This window comes from Tyto alba, unplaced genomic scaffold, assembly GCF_018691265.1.
Source record: "Tyto alba isolate M040663 unplaced genomic scaffold, T.alba_DEE_v4.0 Super-Scaffold_23, whole genome shotgun sequence".
NCBI lineage: Eukaryota > Metazoa > Chordata > Aves > Strigiformes > Tytonidae > Tyto > Tyto alba.
The window spans coordinates 1150484-1167089 of NW_024881297.1; the positions used below are offsets into that span (position 1 = coordinate 1150484).

General features: G+C 44.8%; 1 protein-coding gene across 1 annotated transcript in view; it reads left to right on the top strand.

The window, feature by feature from the left end:
• Positions 1–16606, top strand: part of FRAS1 (Fraser extracellular matrix complex subunit 1) — a 172862-nt gene that overhangs the window by 67844 nt on the left and 88412 nt on the right. The window contains exons 7-13 of the mRNA XM_042796609.1: positions 1273–1356; positions 1999–2100; positions 2204–2395; positions 6558–6647; positions 8232–8379; positions 10665–10808; positions 11117–11251. Coding sequence (XP_042652543.1) covers positions 1273–1356; positions 1999–2100; positions 2204–2395; positions 6558–6647; positions 8232–8379; positions 10665–10808; positions 11117–11251 — 895 coding nt within the window. The remainder of the gene's footprint in view (positions 1–1272; positions 1357–1998; positions 2101–2203; positions 2396–6557; positions 6648–8231; positions 8380–10664; positions 10809–11116; positions 11252–16606) is intronic.

A 16606-nucleotide genomic window follows, 5' to 3' on the forward strand; every position in this document is an offset into this window, starting at 1 on the left:
ATCTGAGCATAATCTGCTGAGAGCATCCAAGTTAATGCAGCAGAAAGCCAGCTCTGATGGTGTTCCAGATATTTCTTACAAAGGTGCCTGGTGGAAGTGACATTAGGGGGGTGTGCAAGGATCCTGTTCAGCTCTCAGTCATACCTAACATTTTCTTGCATGTGCCTTCATCTCTGTCACTTTCTTCATTCTCCGCTCCCTGTCAAGAGCAAATACCTAAGCTCTACCAGTATTAAACTCTCATATTCCATCTTCCAGATAACCATGCCCTTCCCTGGGTGCTGAGGGAGAGAAACTTCAAAAATGCTTGTTGCATGCAGGAGTGCACCTGAATGTCCCACCCCATATCCTACCAAAAACCATGAAAGAGTTCTTTTAACTCTGCTGGGAAATCTATCGTTGATAACTTTTATAGAAAATCTTCCACTCTTTCTTTAAAGCTAGTGATTTGACCAACAAAGCGGATGAGATAATAGTGCGTGGCATGCCCACACAACTTTCAGCCCACAAGTCAGTCTTCCAGTCATCCTGATGTGGCTGGAGGAAGGTGCTGGTGAACAATACTATTCCAAACCTTTGGATGCACGTGAAATTGTCGCAGGGGAATTACAGACATGTTTTGGATGGATGGAGTTGAGACATGCAGGAACTGTTACGTTGATGTGAAGTGTCAGTGATGCGAAGAACCTATTCCAATGTAATTTAAATCAGTCATGAAAATGTTTAACATAGGATCATCCAGTTTTAAGCATAATTTAACACCTGTACAGACAGTTATGCTGTCTGGATTTCACTGAAACAGCGCAAATGTCTCAGAGATGGCGAGTGTAAATCACACGTTCAAAGCCTCAAAATGTGGCAGTACCAGGGGAAAAAACCTCTTCCCTCCTTCATCTCATGCTTTAGTGTGCTTCTCCACATAGCTTCACATATTCTTTTTTTCCCTCTGTATACCTGAATATATGTACTTCATCTCATGTGTGTGCATATGTGTCTTTATCTGCATCTATATACCTATCTCTGTATTTGGGCCTCAGCTGCCATTCAAAGAAGCCCAGAAAACAAGATGGAGGAAATATCTTTCTTTCTAGCTTTCTGCACTGGTCTCATGCTGTGAAGACTGCCGCCAGATACCGGAGCCAAAATAAAGCCTTGAGTGACTGTGGGTTAACACACAGATACTAAATGCCCGGAATTCCAGGTGGTGATGCTGAGCCCCATGTTTAACTGTTCATGCTCTTATTTTACTTGTCTCTCCTGCTTTTTGTTTAGGATGAAGTTATGGTTATGCTTCCTGGAAAATGCTGCCCCGAATGCGTTCCAAAGCCCTGCTCGGTGTCAGGAAGAGTGTACCAGGTAACCTTTGATGAGCCACACCAAAAGGCAGTTGTTCACAAGTTCTGGCACATTCCTCTCTCCCTTCTCCGCATCATCTGATTTTCTGCCAGCACTGATAGCTTAGTACAACGGTTGCTTTTTTTCTTCCTGAAAAGCCAGAAGAGTTGAAAGAAATTAGGACTAGATAAGAATTTTCTGGCAAGCAGAAAGGAAGTTTGCAAGGTGAGGCAGATTAGGCACCTTCTTTTCACAGTTTTTTGAAGGAGGAAAGCAGAAAGCACTGGTGAAGGTCAAAGTATTTAAGGCTTTCATTGTATCATCTGGTATCAATTTAATACATTATTTGATGAATGTAATATATGGGATTTTCTGTTAATGGTTATGTGTTGCTAATAATAGTAGTTAAGGCCTCACCGATGTCACTGGCTTACATCAGAAATACACACCACAGTGTCACCTAGACCTCATACCTCTTCTTCCTGTTTGCTGATCATACAGAGATCAGCATTTTTTAAGAAAAGTTTATTACTGGATACAGTAATACCACCATTATTATGGTGGAAGGAGCCACCATATTCCATAGGCAGCACAGATTTCTGTAAAGAATTTGGTTATTTACGGAGAGTGTTTAACAATTGTATATGTGTTCTTTTTGAACAGCATGGTGAACAGTGGAAAAAAAATACCTGCACTGCATGTACGTGTCACAGAGGAGAAGTCAGATGTCTGAGAGAGACCTGTGACTCTGTTACCTGTGAGAAGGTAGTGAAAAGTCATTCACCTCTGATACCCTGGCCGCATATATCACTGTGCCCATGCCAGTGGGTTCAGACAATCGTGCTCCTTGGTTGCTGATGTTTTGTAGGGGGAGAACAAAGTGCAGCGTCCTGGGAAATGCTGTGAGGAGTGTGTGTCTTCCAAGGGCAGCTGCCTCTATGATGGTACTATCAGGTACCACGGTGAGATGTGGAATAGTAGTCGCTGTGACTTCTGCATTTGTGGTGAAGGGCAAGTTACTTGCCAGGAAGCAGAGTGTGCCAAAGTAGAGTGCGCCAAGGTAAGAAAGGTTTTCTTCCTTCAAGATGTATTGGTCAAGTCTTGTGATATTTTTCCCTTCCTTTTTTTTTTTTTCTCGACTGACATCTTGACACACTCCAAGAACTTGCCCTTCTCTCGGCGCTTGTTTTGTGCAATTACCTTGAAAACACTTCACAGGAAAGGAGGGTAAACTTTGGATATTCCATGCAAGGTTGACATTTTCAGTGGGCTTGCATTGTGAAGCAAGCCAGTGTGAATCAGTGACTAATGTAACTTAGATTCCCTCCCATGCTCTTGCCTGCCTGCTATAATTGGGGGTCAGACGCTCAGAGGTTTCACTGACCACCAGCTTTACCAAGGAGCTAAACGTGAGGAGAGACGTACAGTCAGAGATAGTTAAAAGCTTCAGAAATGTTCCTTTTATCCTCACTCCGTGTGCCACGGTGGGCTTCAGTAAGGTAGTTGGCTGTGGAAGTTGGTGTTCCACTTATCTCTATTTTGTCCATGTCATTTTTGGCATGGAAGTGAAGCTGTGTACTCCAGAAGTAACCCCTCCCTCCCAGGTTATGTTAAATTCGCTCTATAGTGGATGTGCAAAATGCATTAGATAGGGCTGACTGCACACACACACACACGCACGCTTGGAATTGCCTTTTAGCAGTGGGATAAAGCTTCCATGTTGTTTTTCACTGCATCTAAGTGGTGGGCTAATATTTGCTTTATACCTACTACTCCACAGCGTCATGAAGAGGAGGGAAGGAATTGTAGCCTTCTGAGTTTTCTCTCTCAGTGGCAGTGCTTTTCTGGCAACTGCCTGCGTGCTAAATTTGAGTAACAGTACCCTTGTGTCATGTCTGGAGTCCAACCAAAATCTGGACATACTGGATTCCCTGGATTAGATTGTTCTAATGAGTGTTTGAAAAACTGAGAATCCACACACAGGATCCCAAATGATGATCATGCAGAAAGGATGTATCTAGGAATAAAAGTGTATGTTTGTTCATCTGAGATTGTGCCTTTTAAATAGCAAAAATGCCTTGACCGTGGCACCCAAACTCTTGTCACTGGTGTAGAACTGCTGATGATCATCTGACCTTAGATGGCATGGAGAGATTTTGCTGGGTGGAAAGTCATGGTTGTCATAAAATCTTGTGCACTTGCATCTGTTTCACTCAGCTTCCTGCGTGCTTATGGCTGTAAATTGGATCATTTACACTAATGATGATGGCATGCTGTCATGGCTCAGTAGGGAGGATTATTTAATATTCATGCTCATATCTCGGGTACTGACAAAGAATCCATTATTCAGAAAAGCTGGGGATATTTTACAGAACAATAGCTGGAGATGTTAACATGTAGGGTTCAAAACTGAGCGTTCAGAAGTGTCCAGCCTTATCACTCAGGCAGCAATTTTTCAAAACCAGTCTCTCAAAGGTAACCACCCATCTAAAAGCCCAGGCATCTAAAAAGTGGTATTATTTGTCAGAGTATGAACTGCTGCAATTTTGAATTGAATGAAACGTGATTGCTAGGAGGACAGAAGGAGGAAGATGGCGTCCTTTGTAGTAGACAAGAGTTATGGTCCCACTTGATAAAAGACATTCCCCCAAAGATTTATTATTCTGCATGGCTTCCCTTGAGATAAATTGTCTTCCTCAAATTATGTTCCGTCATAGTTTACCTCCATAGTACAAGGTGCGCATTAATTACCGTAAAATATTTACTCTAAAAGCAAATGAAATATTTTCTTTTTCCTTTGCTTTTTCCTTTTTGAGTTGCAGGTCTGTTTTTTAGGCATCTGCACCAATAAATCAGAGCTGATGTGAAGCTCAGAGCATTTGGATTCATCTCTTCATTAAGGCACTATTAATTTTCTAGTCACATCGTCCTATTTAAACTGTAATGAGGCCACAGATACGAACTGCAAATCCTAGACAGCTCGACATAGTATAGCAGCATTACGTGAGGGTAGGGTAGAGGTTTAGCTTATAAACCCTTTCATACAAACCTGTGCAGCAGCTGCCAAATGAAAGTGTCTGCGAGATTCTGACCAAATCTTCAGAAAGCCATTTTCAGCAGGTTACTGATGAGCTAGGAATACAAGTTACGTGGCAGGCTGGGTTAGCTATGCGCGTTGAAGCAGGCGTGCTCAACCAAAACCACTCACTGTCAGAGCATCAACTAATCCTGCTGGAGCACTTGCCAGCACCCCAGCTAAGCAAGCACACTCATGAGGGTGTTTGGAGGAAGACGGTAGCAGGGGATGCTGCAGCCTATCTGAGCAGGCTGGCAAGGGAGGATTTTGGCTAGCAGCCCTGCCAGCCCTAGAAACTCCAGGGTCAGTAAGGTAGAGCTTGCAGGGTGCTGCGTGACTGCTGTCCAGCCAACAAGCTGCAGAAGTCTTTCTGATATTTAGAAGGAATAGAGCTAGGGTGTTGAGAGTTACGGGTGGTGCATGTGGATGTAGGCGTGTACAAGTTTGAGAGAGATTGCATAAAACAGTTCATTCTCTTTTCTACCTCCCAGCCCATCGCTGCCGTTTTCACGTTCTCAACCTGGACTATAATGAATCTCTCTTTGGCAGAACCACGAGTTATCTCACATAGCCTCTCCCTTCTCTGAATCTTGGCAGAGCAGCGTGGTTGCATTTTTTTGGCTAGGCAGGCCATGTTCCATGGCTTGTTGTTCTTAGTTTTCCTATAGTGTGTGTTTATGTATGTGGGTGTGGATGTGGGCAGGGGTGGGTTTATAGTACAGAGCAGCGACGTGAGATCCAACCACTGCCAATGGCATTCTGAAGTAATAATTTAAGGGCAAAAATGCATAGAACCAGCAGAGAGAGATTGAGGCTGTGTGTGGTCCTCAGTGACTCAGAACCATATCGTTTCTCCTCTCCTACCCATTCTCAGAAATGCATGAGGCTTGCCACAGTGTGGCCTGGATTAATTGTTCCACCTTGGAGAAACTAACAGTGACCGATGCTCTTATTGACCTACCTGTGTCTAAAGTAATTCCCATAAACAAATTGGTGAGCGTGCCAGTGTGGCACAGTGAAAAATATCCTGGAGTGCCTCCTAGAACAGACGCCCGGTTGGTGTAAATCAGCAAAGCTGTTTGGTATACTTGGCTCTGAGCTGAATTTTGTGAGCCGTCAGAAGAAAGCAGCAACATGCTGGAATGGAAACCAGTGTGAGCTGTGTGGTTTCACTGGGTATGTGAGCCCCTCGCAAACATTTAACGAGCGGTCACGACTTCTCTGTTTGTCACAGGTAAGTAATCTGCCTGGTTGCAAGGCGAGGAAGATTATGCCCACTGATATTTGGGGTGGGTATTAACACTGACATTTAGCAGGCACAGATTAAACAAGCGCTTGGTGCACATTGGCACCAAATCTAATTTAGTCATTCATTTGTAACTTTTTAATTGCATACATATGTCTGTTTTCTGACTGGTATGTATTACCTTGCTTGTGCTTACAGTGCAGGAGGATCGGGTCCAGAAAAGCTACTCAGATCAGGAAATCGAAGCTGTTTCATTTGAGCTGTGTCCTGGTTCCCTAGGGCAGAGTCTCCCTCTTTTCTAAATATTCAGCTTCCACTTGGGCACAAAAAGTTATGACAAATTAGGGCACTTTATTCCCTTCTCCTGCTGCTAAATTCTTATCTTCAAACCAAAGTTATTTAAGTGGATACTGTAGAGTTGTGCAGTTGTAACAAAGAACAGGCTTTTTCCATCTGGGATGAAAAGGGCATGAGCTTTGAAATTCTCTTGGGGAAAAAAACTCAAACATTCAAAGTGAAGGTAAGCTTTTATGCATTGAAATCTTGACGGTGCTCCGGTAAAATCCTAGTGATCCACAGTAAAAAATATGTCATTCCTATTCTCTACTTGCACTGGATCATACTGGGGGGAGGTGTCTTTTTCTGCGGGATTTGGGGATGAAGTAGTGGCCTTGTCACTGAATTCCCTGGCCTTTTCTGAGGTTTGTTCTGCAACTGCAGTATTTACTAACCACATTTTTCAAACTGTACCTATAGAGATGAAGTGGGATAGAGAGAAGATAAGGTGAAATTAGATATTGAAGATTGCATTCCAGGGCAAGAGCTGTTCTGCCTCTGCATTCCACAGTATTTTTGGTGGTGTTGATTCCATTTGAATTGCTTCAACCTTTCTCTTCACAGGGTGAGGAATTAATTCACTCAGATGGGAAGTGCTGTCCTGAATGTATTTCAAGTAATAGTTACTGTGTTTACAAAGAACATATCAAAGCTGTGAGTATCCTGGTACTTTGGAGCACGTAATAGTGAGTTCTGCTCATAATGATTTGGAGGAATTGGTTCTCCCTCTCCAGTTCTGCGAAGGATATTATTTACGAGTGTGACAGAAAAATAATCCATTAATATTGACTGCAGATTGCTTTCACAATTTACAGAACACACTTGTTTGGAATGTGTGCATCTGCTGCAGAGTTTAAGTTTCCCTTGCTTTCCTTTGTGCAAATAATCAATCATTTTCCTTTAATATTTAATAGACATACTCATAGGTTTCCTGCACGTCTCGTGGAGTTAAAGATGCCTGACTTTAATCCAGTAAGGTAGAGGCTACAGAGCTGGGGCAACGTATCGCTTTCTGCCTATGTATCCCACAGATTATAATTTTTACTGCAACAGAAGTCCATTAATTTATGAATATTGTCAAGGAGCTTTCCTTCTGAAGTTAAATAGAAAGGAAACGTTAAGTATGTTGCTTTAAATATACCAGTAATGGACTTTTCATTGCTCTGACAGATGAGGACTAGAGCTAATCACTGCTGTTTACCAGCAGATGTGAGAAATGGGAAGCTTAATACTGTTTTGGGTTTTTTTTAATGCTAATACTTCCCTTTCTTTCCTCAGATCTCTTTCTCTGACCCAAGTGAGGTAGAACATTAAGGTGTCAGGTTTATTCCAGTTCATGCTTTATCCCTTTTAAGCGAGGAGCTGGCCGAAAAGCGTCACGGGCATTTAAAATGCTTGCGGTCTCTTTTCTGCCTTTTGACTTCCTCACTGGGACCCTCAGCCGCCGAGGGCAGCCGCGGTGGGCTGGTGAGCTGGCCAAGGGGTGCAGATCCTGGGAGGGGAACAGTGGGTGCAGGATCCCTCCCGGCCGTTGCCTGGCAGGAGCAGGCGGGAGCCAGGCGCGGGGGGGAGTTTGGAAGAAAGGCCGTGATGCCGCTTCACCTCAGTGGTGTTTCTGCCAGTCCTTGGTGAGGGAAAACAAGGCGATCAAAGGGAGGAGGAGAGGAAATAAAATGCTGTGAAGGTTAGAAAGAGGTCTAAAGTGTGACAAAAAGGTCTTTATGCAAATACACAGATTCAGGCAGAGGGCAGATTACGGGTATCTTATCTGCTCAGATGCAGAGCAGATTCAAGCGCTTGTTACCAGGCTGTGAAAAAGAAGTGGACAAGTGAGGCAGCAGAATTTGGAGACAGGAGAAAATGCTCTGTGTCGGAGAAAACGAAGGGAGGGGAAGAAGTAGAAAGGACTTACAGCTAACTGAAAAATACCCTGCTTCGGAGGGAGTGCTGAGGGGGAACGTGTGCAGGTGTTCAGGGGCCAAAGACTTCCCCTCAGTCGGCGCTTTGCAGGCCGCTTTCTTCTGGAAAGGCGAAGAGGGCGGGAGGGTTAACGGCACGGAAACACGCGGCCGCACCTCAGCAGGCCTCGGTGCCGAAAGAGCCCCGGAGGTGTTTCTTTACTGCTGGCACTGACGTCGCCTTGCAGCTTACCCAGAAGTTCCCGTGCACGGCGGAGGCGCGCTGCGCGAAGGCTCTGCTGCTCTCCTGACGCCTGCCCGCTTGGTGTTTCTCGTGCAGAACGGAGAGAAATGGGAAGAAGGGCCGTGCGGAGAATGCGAATGCCGGGACGCGGAGGTGACCTGCTTCCAGCGCTCCTGCCCGGCCTGCCCGCCCGGCAGCCTGGCTGTTGGGGCGACGGGCGGCTGCTGCCCGCACTGCCGGCCAGGTACGCACCCAGCGCCGGCCCCGTCTTACCGCCACTCCCAGCCCTCGCTTCCCCGGGACCCCCCTGATACCCGCCTTGAAGTTTGACTTGTCTTCGAGGTTTTCCGTTGCTAATTAACTGGCTTCCATATAATTTAATGAGGGTGCTTAGAGAGCCTCCATCCAGAGGCTCCCACTGACTTCCCCTGGTTTAAGTAAGAGCTTTCTTTTGGCAAAATTGTTTCTCCTTGGGGTTGGTGTTTTGGAAATGCTTTGCCTTTTTCTTTCTTCTTCAGCGTGAGTTTTATAAGGCAGGGGCTCTCTAAGTCTGCTTATAAGTTTATAAGGGACTTTATAAGACTGCTCTCTAACCCTGACATAGGTTTTGGAGTCCATGGGCTCTTGATTATTTCTTGGGAACAGAAGGAAGAACGAACCGGCTTACACTGTTATGCCACAAGCTCACCAGGGGCTGAATGGCTGCCAGTTAATAATTGTTTGGAAAGATTAGGATAGCATTAGCTTCTATGTTAATTTTTCATATAAATTCATTTTTTCTCTAGGCTGTTGTCATTCTCCTTGATTTACATTTCATAGTTGGTCGACTTTAGCTGTGGTTTGTTGATTTTTCTTGTTGCACTCATATAACTTTGCTTTTTATCAGAGTGCTCCAGTTAATGTTTTATCTCAGTCAAAAGAAAATAGCTTCACAGTTTAATTATACTGTCATTTGCAGGAGTGCCTTGGCACGTTTGCCATATTAATGTTTTAAAGCTTGTTATTTACTGCATGCTAATAAGAATGCAAAGCACTACAAATGGAAAAGTGAGGAAAATGGGTGTTGGACAGCTCAGATAAAATTGTCCTGGATTTTCAAAAGGGAACAGCATCTGCACAGGCTCCATGAAGGGGACAGAGTATGAAGTGCTCTCAGGACCCCTCTGTTCTCCTCCTTACCGAGAAGTGCCGCTCTGCCTTGGTTACGTGAGAATCTGGCTTCTTTATTTAGCTTCCTTAATGATAGCGTTTTGGAAAATACAGGCTTTTGAAGTCATGGTATTGGACATACAGAGCCTAACTTGCATTTTTGTGTCCTAAAAGGTAAATGGAAATTTCCTTTACTGAAGCCTGCTGTTTTTCCCCTGTCTTTTTCCGTTTTGCATTGGAGGAGATGAGAAACAAATGCAAAATCTAGCCTGCAGCAGTTCAATCTGTGAGCCCAGAGCATCAGTCCCTAACACATCTGCTTCGTTAAAGCTGGTAAAAATTTATTGCTGCTTCTCACGGATACGCTGGGAGAAGCAGACAGAGAGAACCCATTCATGCTCAGCCAGTGTAAAGCATATAGCACTAATCATAGCTGTATTTATGTTAAAACCAGCAAATATACCCTCTCACTGAGAACATTGGGGTTGGAGCAAAGGGAATTTTTTTGTACCTAGAGAAAAATTGTCCATTCTGTAGCCCTCCAGGTAGTCAGTTCATTGTCAGACTGGAAGGACGGGGCTGCGTATACCTTTGGAAAGTTGTTGGAAAGAAATGGATAGAGTCCGAGCCTCCCATTCATTCCTCCTGTTTATCACTGTGGATTCGTTGTTATCTTCAACTGTACGTCTTCTGTGGCTCTTGATTCCTGACTCTTTCCTTAGGTAGATCTCCCTGGAAACTTGCAGGTTTTTTAGTGTAAATGAAAAAGAGTTTTCAGGATCCTTTTTGCTGACTTCTCAGGACAGCTTTCCTTCCATCAAGGAAAAGTATCTCAGTAGCAAAGCGAAAGCAGTCTTTCTCTTGACCTCTGCAGAGAGAGCAGCTACGGCCTTTGAGGAGATGCCTGTGGTCAGGAAATGCTTGCTACAGTGCTGTGACATAAAGCTTTTGACTGGAGGGAGAGTGGTCTGCCACCTCTACTCTGACCTGGCATGGACACCGTCTTGACTTATTGCAGGGTTTGACTGAAGGAAGTTCAAACTCAGGTTGTTTCGGACCACTCATTCCTGATGGCTTACGATTTTTACTGCTGAGAAAACCGTGTGGACTATGCATATCCTTTTTATCAGTAGTCTAGAAAATCTGAGTCTGTGCAATAAATTCTCACATACGAGAATACAGCAATATAACGTTTAGCCCCTTTCATGCAATCCTGGGGAAAAAAAAAAAACAACAACACTCCAAAAGTAACACACTTTGAACCACCAACAGAAATAAATAACGGATTTCACTTTGATTTGGGAGTATGCATTGTTCTGTGCCTTCCTGATGGAGAACACTGCTGATGGTTTTTACCTTCGTGTCTTTTCTTTGTGCCAGTTGAGTGCCACCCGGACTGTCTGACCTGCTCTCAGTCCTTTGATCACTGTAACGCCTGCCGAGACGCAAGGAGGCAGCTGCAGAATGGGCGCTGTGTGGAGACCTGTGAATCGGGGTTCTACCAGGATGGGGGGACTTGCTTAGGTAATTTCTGCACGGGGTCAGATGGCTCTTCTCTGCGTCTTGCTGTGCTTTTGTTTGCAGGATCCCACAGGCTTATTATAAAGAGATTGCCAGGCTTTATTTGGAAAAGCATTCAGGCATATGCTGAGCAGTAACCATGGGCTTACGACTTCAGGGGGTGTCAGGTGGAAGGCCCTGAAAAATGCAAATTCTCAAACTTTTTTGCCAAAATGAGGCAAAATTGTCTCCTTCTATCCGAGCAGGGCAATCTTGCTGATCAAGACATTTGGGATTAATACACCTTTCTTCTCTGTTCTTTCTCTTGGAAGCCTGCAATGAAACATGCTCAGCCTGTACCAATGGATTTGAGTGCTCCTCGTGCAAGGCAACCCTGCTAATGAAGAATGGGCAGTGCGTGACTTCATGTGGGAAGGGATACTTTCAGGATCAGCTCCTCTGCACAGGTGACTTAAAGCAAAAAAGACTGCAATACTTTGTAATAGCAGAACAGCAGGCGAAAGCTCTACCCGAGCTATTAGATATACTCTCTGTTGAGAGATCTGCTGTTGACATAGGTGTTAATGTTCACCCTAGAGTAAAGGAAGGAGGGAACAGAGGAACTAAGTCATACAGCGTAAAATTGATTACTGGTTGGGGAAATATTCATTAAAATTCCTCAGAGGATCGGTTCTGTTGGAATAAAACTCTCTGCTTTTGAACACTGCATTTTTTTCACCCCTGTCCTCTTTCAATTCAGAATTTTCTTTTGGAAGTGTGGTGTTTGTGGTGTTAAGGGTACAGAGCAGGATTCATGCACTAATTTTACTAAGGCTGTAACACCTTGAGCCATGTCTGGCAATCTGATCTGTGGGGGTTTTCTTTTAGTTCAGTGCAGGCTAACTGCAGCTGCTAATGCCAGACCTTTTGGGAGACAGTACTTTGAGGTGCATAGGAAATTGCTTGGATGGGTGGGGGACTGATAGAACTCAGAAAAGCACGCAGAAAATCCTTTTTGGAGAAGTTTTTTGCTTTGTTTTGACATTTGTTTCAGACAGTGCTCTTTTCCCAAAAGTTGATTGGATGAACTGTTCTCAGGAGGCATATTTACAAAGTACATTAGTAATTCTGTAAAACACTGAGATGTGTCTAAACCCTATATCTTAGCAATTGAAAAGACTGAGAATAAGATTGGGAACTTTGACGGAACTATGATAGTGGTTTTCTGAGCTTCCCCTGTTCCTTTGGAATACCTGTATTTTTCCCAGACTGTAAGGCAGCTGCTTTTTCATCATGATGGTTTAATTGTTTTCTCTAAAATTAACACTTTTCTCCTCTTGATGTTGGCCCTTTTAGAAGGCTTCTAATTATTTCTGCAGCTCTAATTCAGCAAGGGGGTGGAGCACATGCTTAACTTCTTGAGCCATCACTTCAGTTTCTTTGGAACTAGCTCTCCTGCTGAAAATCAAATATGGGCTTAGGGCTTTTGGCAGATTTCAGGAGAAAACACTTTAGATTGTAAGTCCAGCTTCCTTTTCTGAAGTGGTTTGCCTTGAAGACCTGACCATTTGTTTCAGGTTTTGAAAGTCTGAAAAACCCTCTGTCCTCCAGCAGTGACTGTAGACTAGGGCCCCATTGTGCATGTATAAATAGAAAAGAGAGACCCAGTCCAAAAGAATTTATAGACTTAAGTATCAAATAATCTTATACTTCATTTGGTTTTATTTTACCATTTCCTTTCCACCTGCTTCTAGTGTTTTAATTGGCAGTGCCCATGTACTGCTGAAGTGGTAGGGAAAGGCTAATGTTTCGTTTTATTACTGGCTGGTAGATTACTGATTGTGCATTCCATCCAAATTTGCAGTCACGCGTGCTTGTAGCTGAAAGTTGCTGGGAAAATTTGTTCCTATTTCCTCAAGGGAATTAAACCAATTTGCTTTAGTTCTGCCTGGCTGCATTTTCTGCATAAAGTCAAACCAGTGGAGAAAGACTTAAACTTCAGATACAGTCCATAATTCATTGCTGTTTGCTCTTTCTTTGTATCCTCTTTATTTTTACAAATCTCTAATCTGATTGTTCAGATGAGCCTTAGACTGTTCAGAAGTATTTTTCTTATAATGATTTTAACATCTACAATAAGCGTGTTCCAAAATCACAAAAAGGATGAACGAGACTGCGTTAATTGCTATAGTTCCAGTAAACTCCCTCTTGAGGAGTTCACTCTGGAGATGAAAAAGACCTGCAAAACCAGGTTTCTTACTCCGTCCTGTTGCCTGCATTGTAACAAACCACAATGAATTAGTCTTTACTTTTGTTCATGTTTTATAACAACTGGTCTAATTGAATCTATTTTGAATTGCAGAATACAGTCGCTTGATCTCTTCCCTATTTTAATCTTACAGCAGGGTCGTTCCCTGTCCCCATCCCTCCATCTGCTTCTGTAAAGTGTTAAAACCGCTAAGAGAAAGTAACGTTGAGAACAAAAGATGATAGGTTCAGTTATGTAGCAGTGTATTTAGAGATAATGGATCGGTTTGAATCGGGCTTAGAGCAGAGTGGTAGATGTAGTCTTCCCTGTCAGAAATAGGCTGTGAAAACGCTTAAGAAATGCCCCACTGAAGGCAAAGCAAAGGGAAGGAAAAATAGAAGATGTCTGCCTGGTAGAACAGAAGGGCTGGAAGGACTTAGGGTGTTCTGTGCTCTCACTGCATTTTTCTAGCTTAATTATTCATGTGTTCAAGATTATTCAAAAGCCTAGGCAGAACTCAAGCATTTCTGCTTTGATCTCCCAAAATGCGAATGTTGAAACGTGCAAATGGACACTAACAGACCCAGCTCACTCTGCAGCAAAGCACTTGGATTTTTATTCACGACCTGTTGTTCTTCTCTGCCGTATCCGGCTGCGGAGGCTCACCTTGAGGATAAACAACTGATCGTGTCTGAGCTGAACTTGCCCAGCTCACGGTGAGGAGAGCAGGTTAGAGGTGGTTAATGGCACCACACGGCACAGGGCGGTCAGGCCCCATCTGTGCTTTCCCAAAACCGAGCGGTGACTTCTCACTGTGTTCTTGCTGGGATGGCATTTGCATTAGCCCTCTTGCTGTCATCAAACCTGGGACTGTTACACCTGCACTGATGCAGATACGAGACAGTTTGGTGAATGGATCTTCAATTGCTTCTCTGACTTATGGTCGATCATGAAGGACCAAAACCATCACTTTGCAGGATCTCTCATCTTCTAAAAGCCTGTGTCACTTCTGTGTGACTCCTGCTTTACACCCTGCAACTCCTGAGTAACACAGAGGAGAAAAAGACCCGTTGGCTTGGGAGCCACTGGAGTGCTCTTGCTTTAACCAAGAAGCAAGACCTTGGAAGTTTTGTTTGTTTGTTTAACATTGATTTTCTGGAAAGACATCTTACTGCAGCTTCATGAATACCATCGTGTCAGCTGAGGCAGAGTAATTGCACACCCTATTGCAAGTGGAAGGTCAACTATATTCTTTTGGACATCTTTCCTTCAGCAGCAATGTCTGGTTAAGCTGCAGGGTCTTGTGTGTAAGTCCAGTATCCACAGTGAAGGGAGGAGGCAGTGCTGAGCAGCCCCTACAAATCTGAACTGAAAATAGCCAGGAAGGGTGAAAACAGTTTCCTGGTGATGCAGTCACTTCCGTTGATTTATTTTCACACAGCCGCTTAGTTGCTGTAGGCGAAGATGTTTTAGCTGACAGTGGCACGTTGAACGCTCCCATTTTGTCCCCTGCTTTTCCAGTGGAGTTGGTGAGCGGCTGTTTGGGCGAGGAGCAGCCGCCGGCTCTGGCAGTGATCCAGTGCTGAAAGAGCCAAAACTTCTGCAGGCAGGGGTGTGCGTGAGTGCAGATAAACACGGGGCAGGACCGGGTTGGGGCTGCTGTTCCAACTGCAGCAACCCAGGTCCTACAGGCTGGGGGGTCCATTGCTTGCGACTCCGGGTGCAGCTGATGGCAAACAGAGAGGAGATATTGGCTGGGATTTAGTAGCTGCTGGACTTGGGACAACAAAGTCCACAAGACACGTGAAAATAAATCGCCCGGTGCCTGTCGCCGCGAGCAGGAGAACCGAAGGATTGTATCTGTGGGAGCGTGGCTCAGGCTGTGTCAGGGGGTGCGGGGATCCTGTTCCCGGGGAGAGCTGGCTGGCAGGGCTGGTGATGGGAGCAGCGCAGCGGAGCCAAGTCTCTTCCTGCAAACATTTATTTTTTTTTGTTGGCCCGCTTGAGGAAATTGTTACCAATCCTGTACTTCAAGTCATTTGCACTGCTTCCGAGTGCTAAGTGTGGCTGTCTTTCTAAAAATCGGGTTGCATTCTTCCTCCTTCCTTTCTTCCAAACTCTGCTACTTAGATCCCCTCCTTTTCTGTCTCAGAGAAGCCATTTGGGCCTGGTCTCTGTCGAACAGCTTGGAGTCCAGAGGATCTGTTTCATAGCAGTTTGCCAAATCCACTGCACCTTCTCAGAAGGTCTGATGACCTCTGGTGGGTTGTACTTCATCTTTACTTCTCCCACTGTAGCCTTTCCACAGCTGAGATACCACAGAAGTCATCCACCATCTAGGAAGACGTGCAATTTTTAACACAACAGCTGTCTCCTTAGAAGACTTGAAAGCTGCTGTGATACCCCAGGAGTGGAATTGCAGGATCTTTGCCAAGGGCCAGTGAGAGCCAACTGGGAACTGGAGAGAGGAGGTGAAGTAAGATCTTAAACTCCTCCAGCCTGCAGACTGTGCTGGTTTGTGTCATTACCTGGCTTGAGTGTAGACATTACAGGTTTCTCCACTGGAGGCATGGCATGGGGAGTTTTCTTAGCCCATTTTGTGTAAAACACCCTTCCTTCCTGTCTCACTCCCTTTCTTGGTGGCTGTTTTTAGAGTAACGTTTGTGGTGAGTTTCTTTTGGCAGCAGAGAACGGGGGAGCGGGCTGGGCTGGCCTGTCTGCTGCTCTATTAGCCCTACGGCCACGTGCCCATAGCAGGGCTTAAGAGAGCCAGAGCCAGAAGCTGTTGTTTATGGTAGACTCAGGTCCAGCAAAATGTGTGGCACCGGCAGGAGGTGAAGACGTTATTTTGATCTACACATAGGGACAGCTCGAGGCAGCTGCTTGAGGAGAAAGACTGAGGTGAGGCTGTGCTCGGGAGCACTCGCTCTAGTGCAGGCAGCAAACGTGCGTGTTGGAGCCAAAGCATATTAGGCCAACTGATGTGGCAGTCATCAAAAGGGTGTTTTTAATCCAGCTGTATGCAAGGCTGCCTGTTTAAAACCAGAGTCTGGAGGCCAGGCTGCCAGGAGAGAAAAGGGCCTCTTGGAAAGGAGCAGCATCTCTGGAGCGGACTTGAGAACTTTGCAAATAACTGGGTATGTTCAGATGTGTCAACATACTGAGGTAGGTTAACAGCGAGCGGGTCAAGCTGTGCAGTGGGAAGGCTGTAGTTAGAGGATCCGAGTCCTGGTGCCCACTCTTTGAAAAAAGATGTTGGAAGTTAGAGTGAGATCAGAGAGGAGCAAAACGCGGCTGGCAGGTGAAGTGGGGGAAGGTGAAGTGAGGACATTTCAGTACTTAGGAATTTACAGCAGGAACACATACTCTGCAGTTAACTTTCGAGTGTAGACGTGCCCTGAGAATCACGCAAGCTGGAATGAGATGCAGCTTTTTATCAGCAAGGGAAATTATTGACTGGAGCAGAAAACTCTGCACAATTTTTGCCTCGAGATGGGATGTTTGGTATTCGCTGTGTTGTGACTCAGCCACATTTAGATGCGCTTGATAGCGGTGACGGCACTTGCTGTAGGAG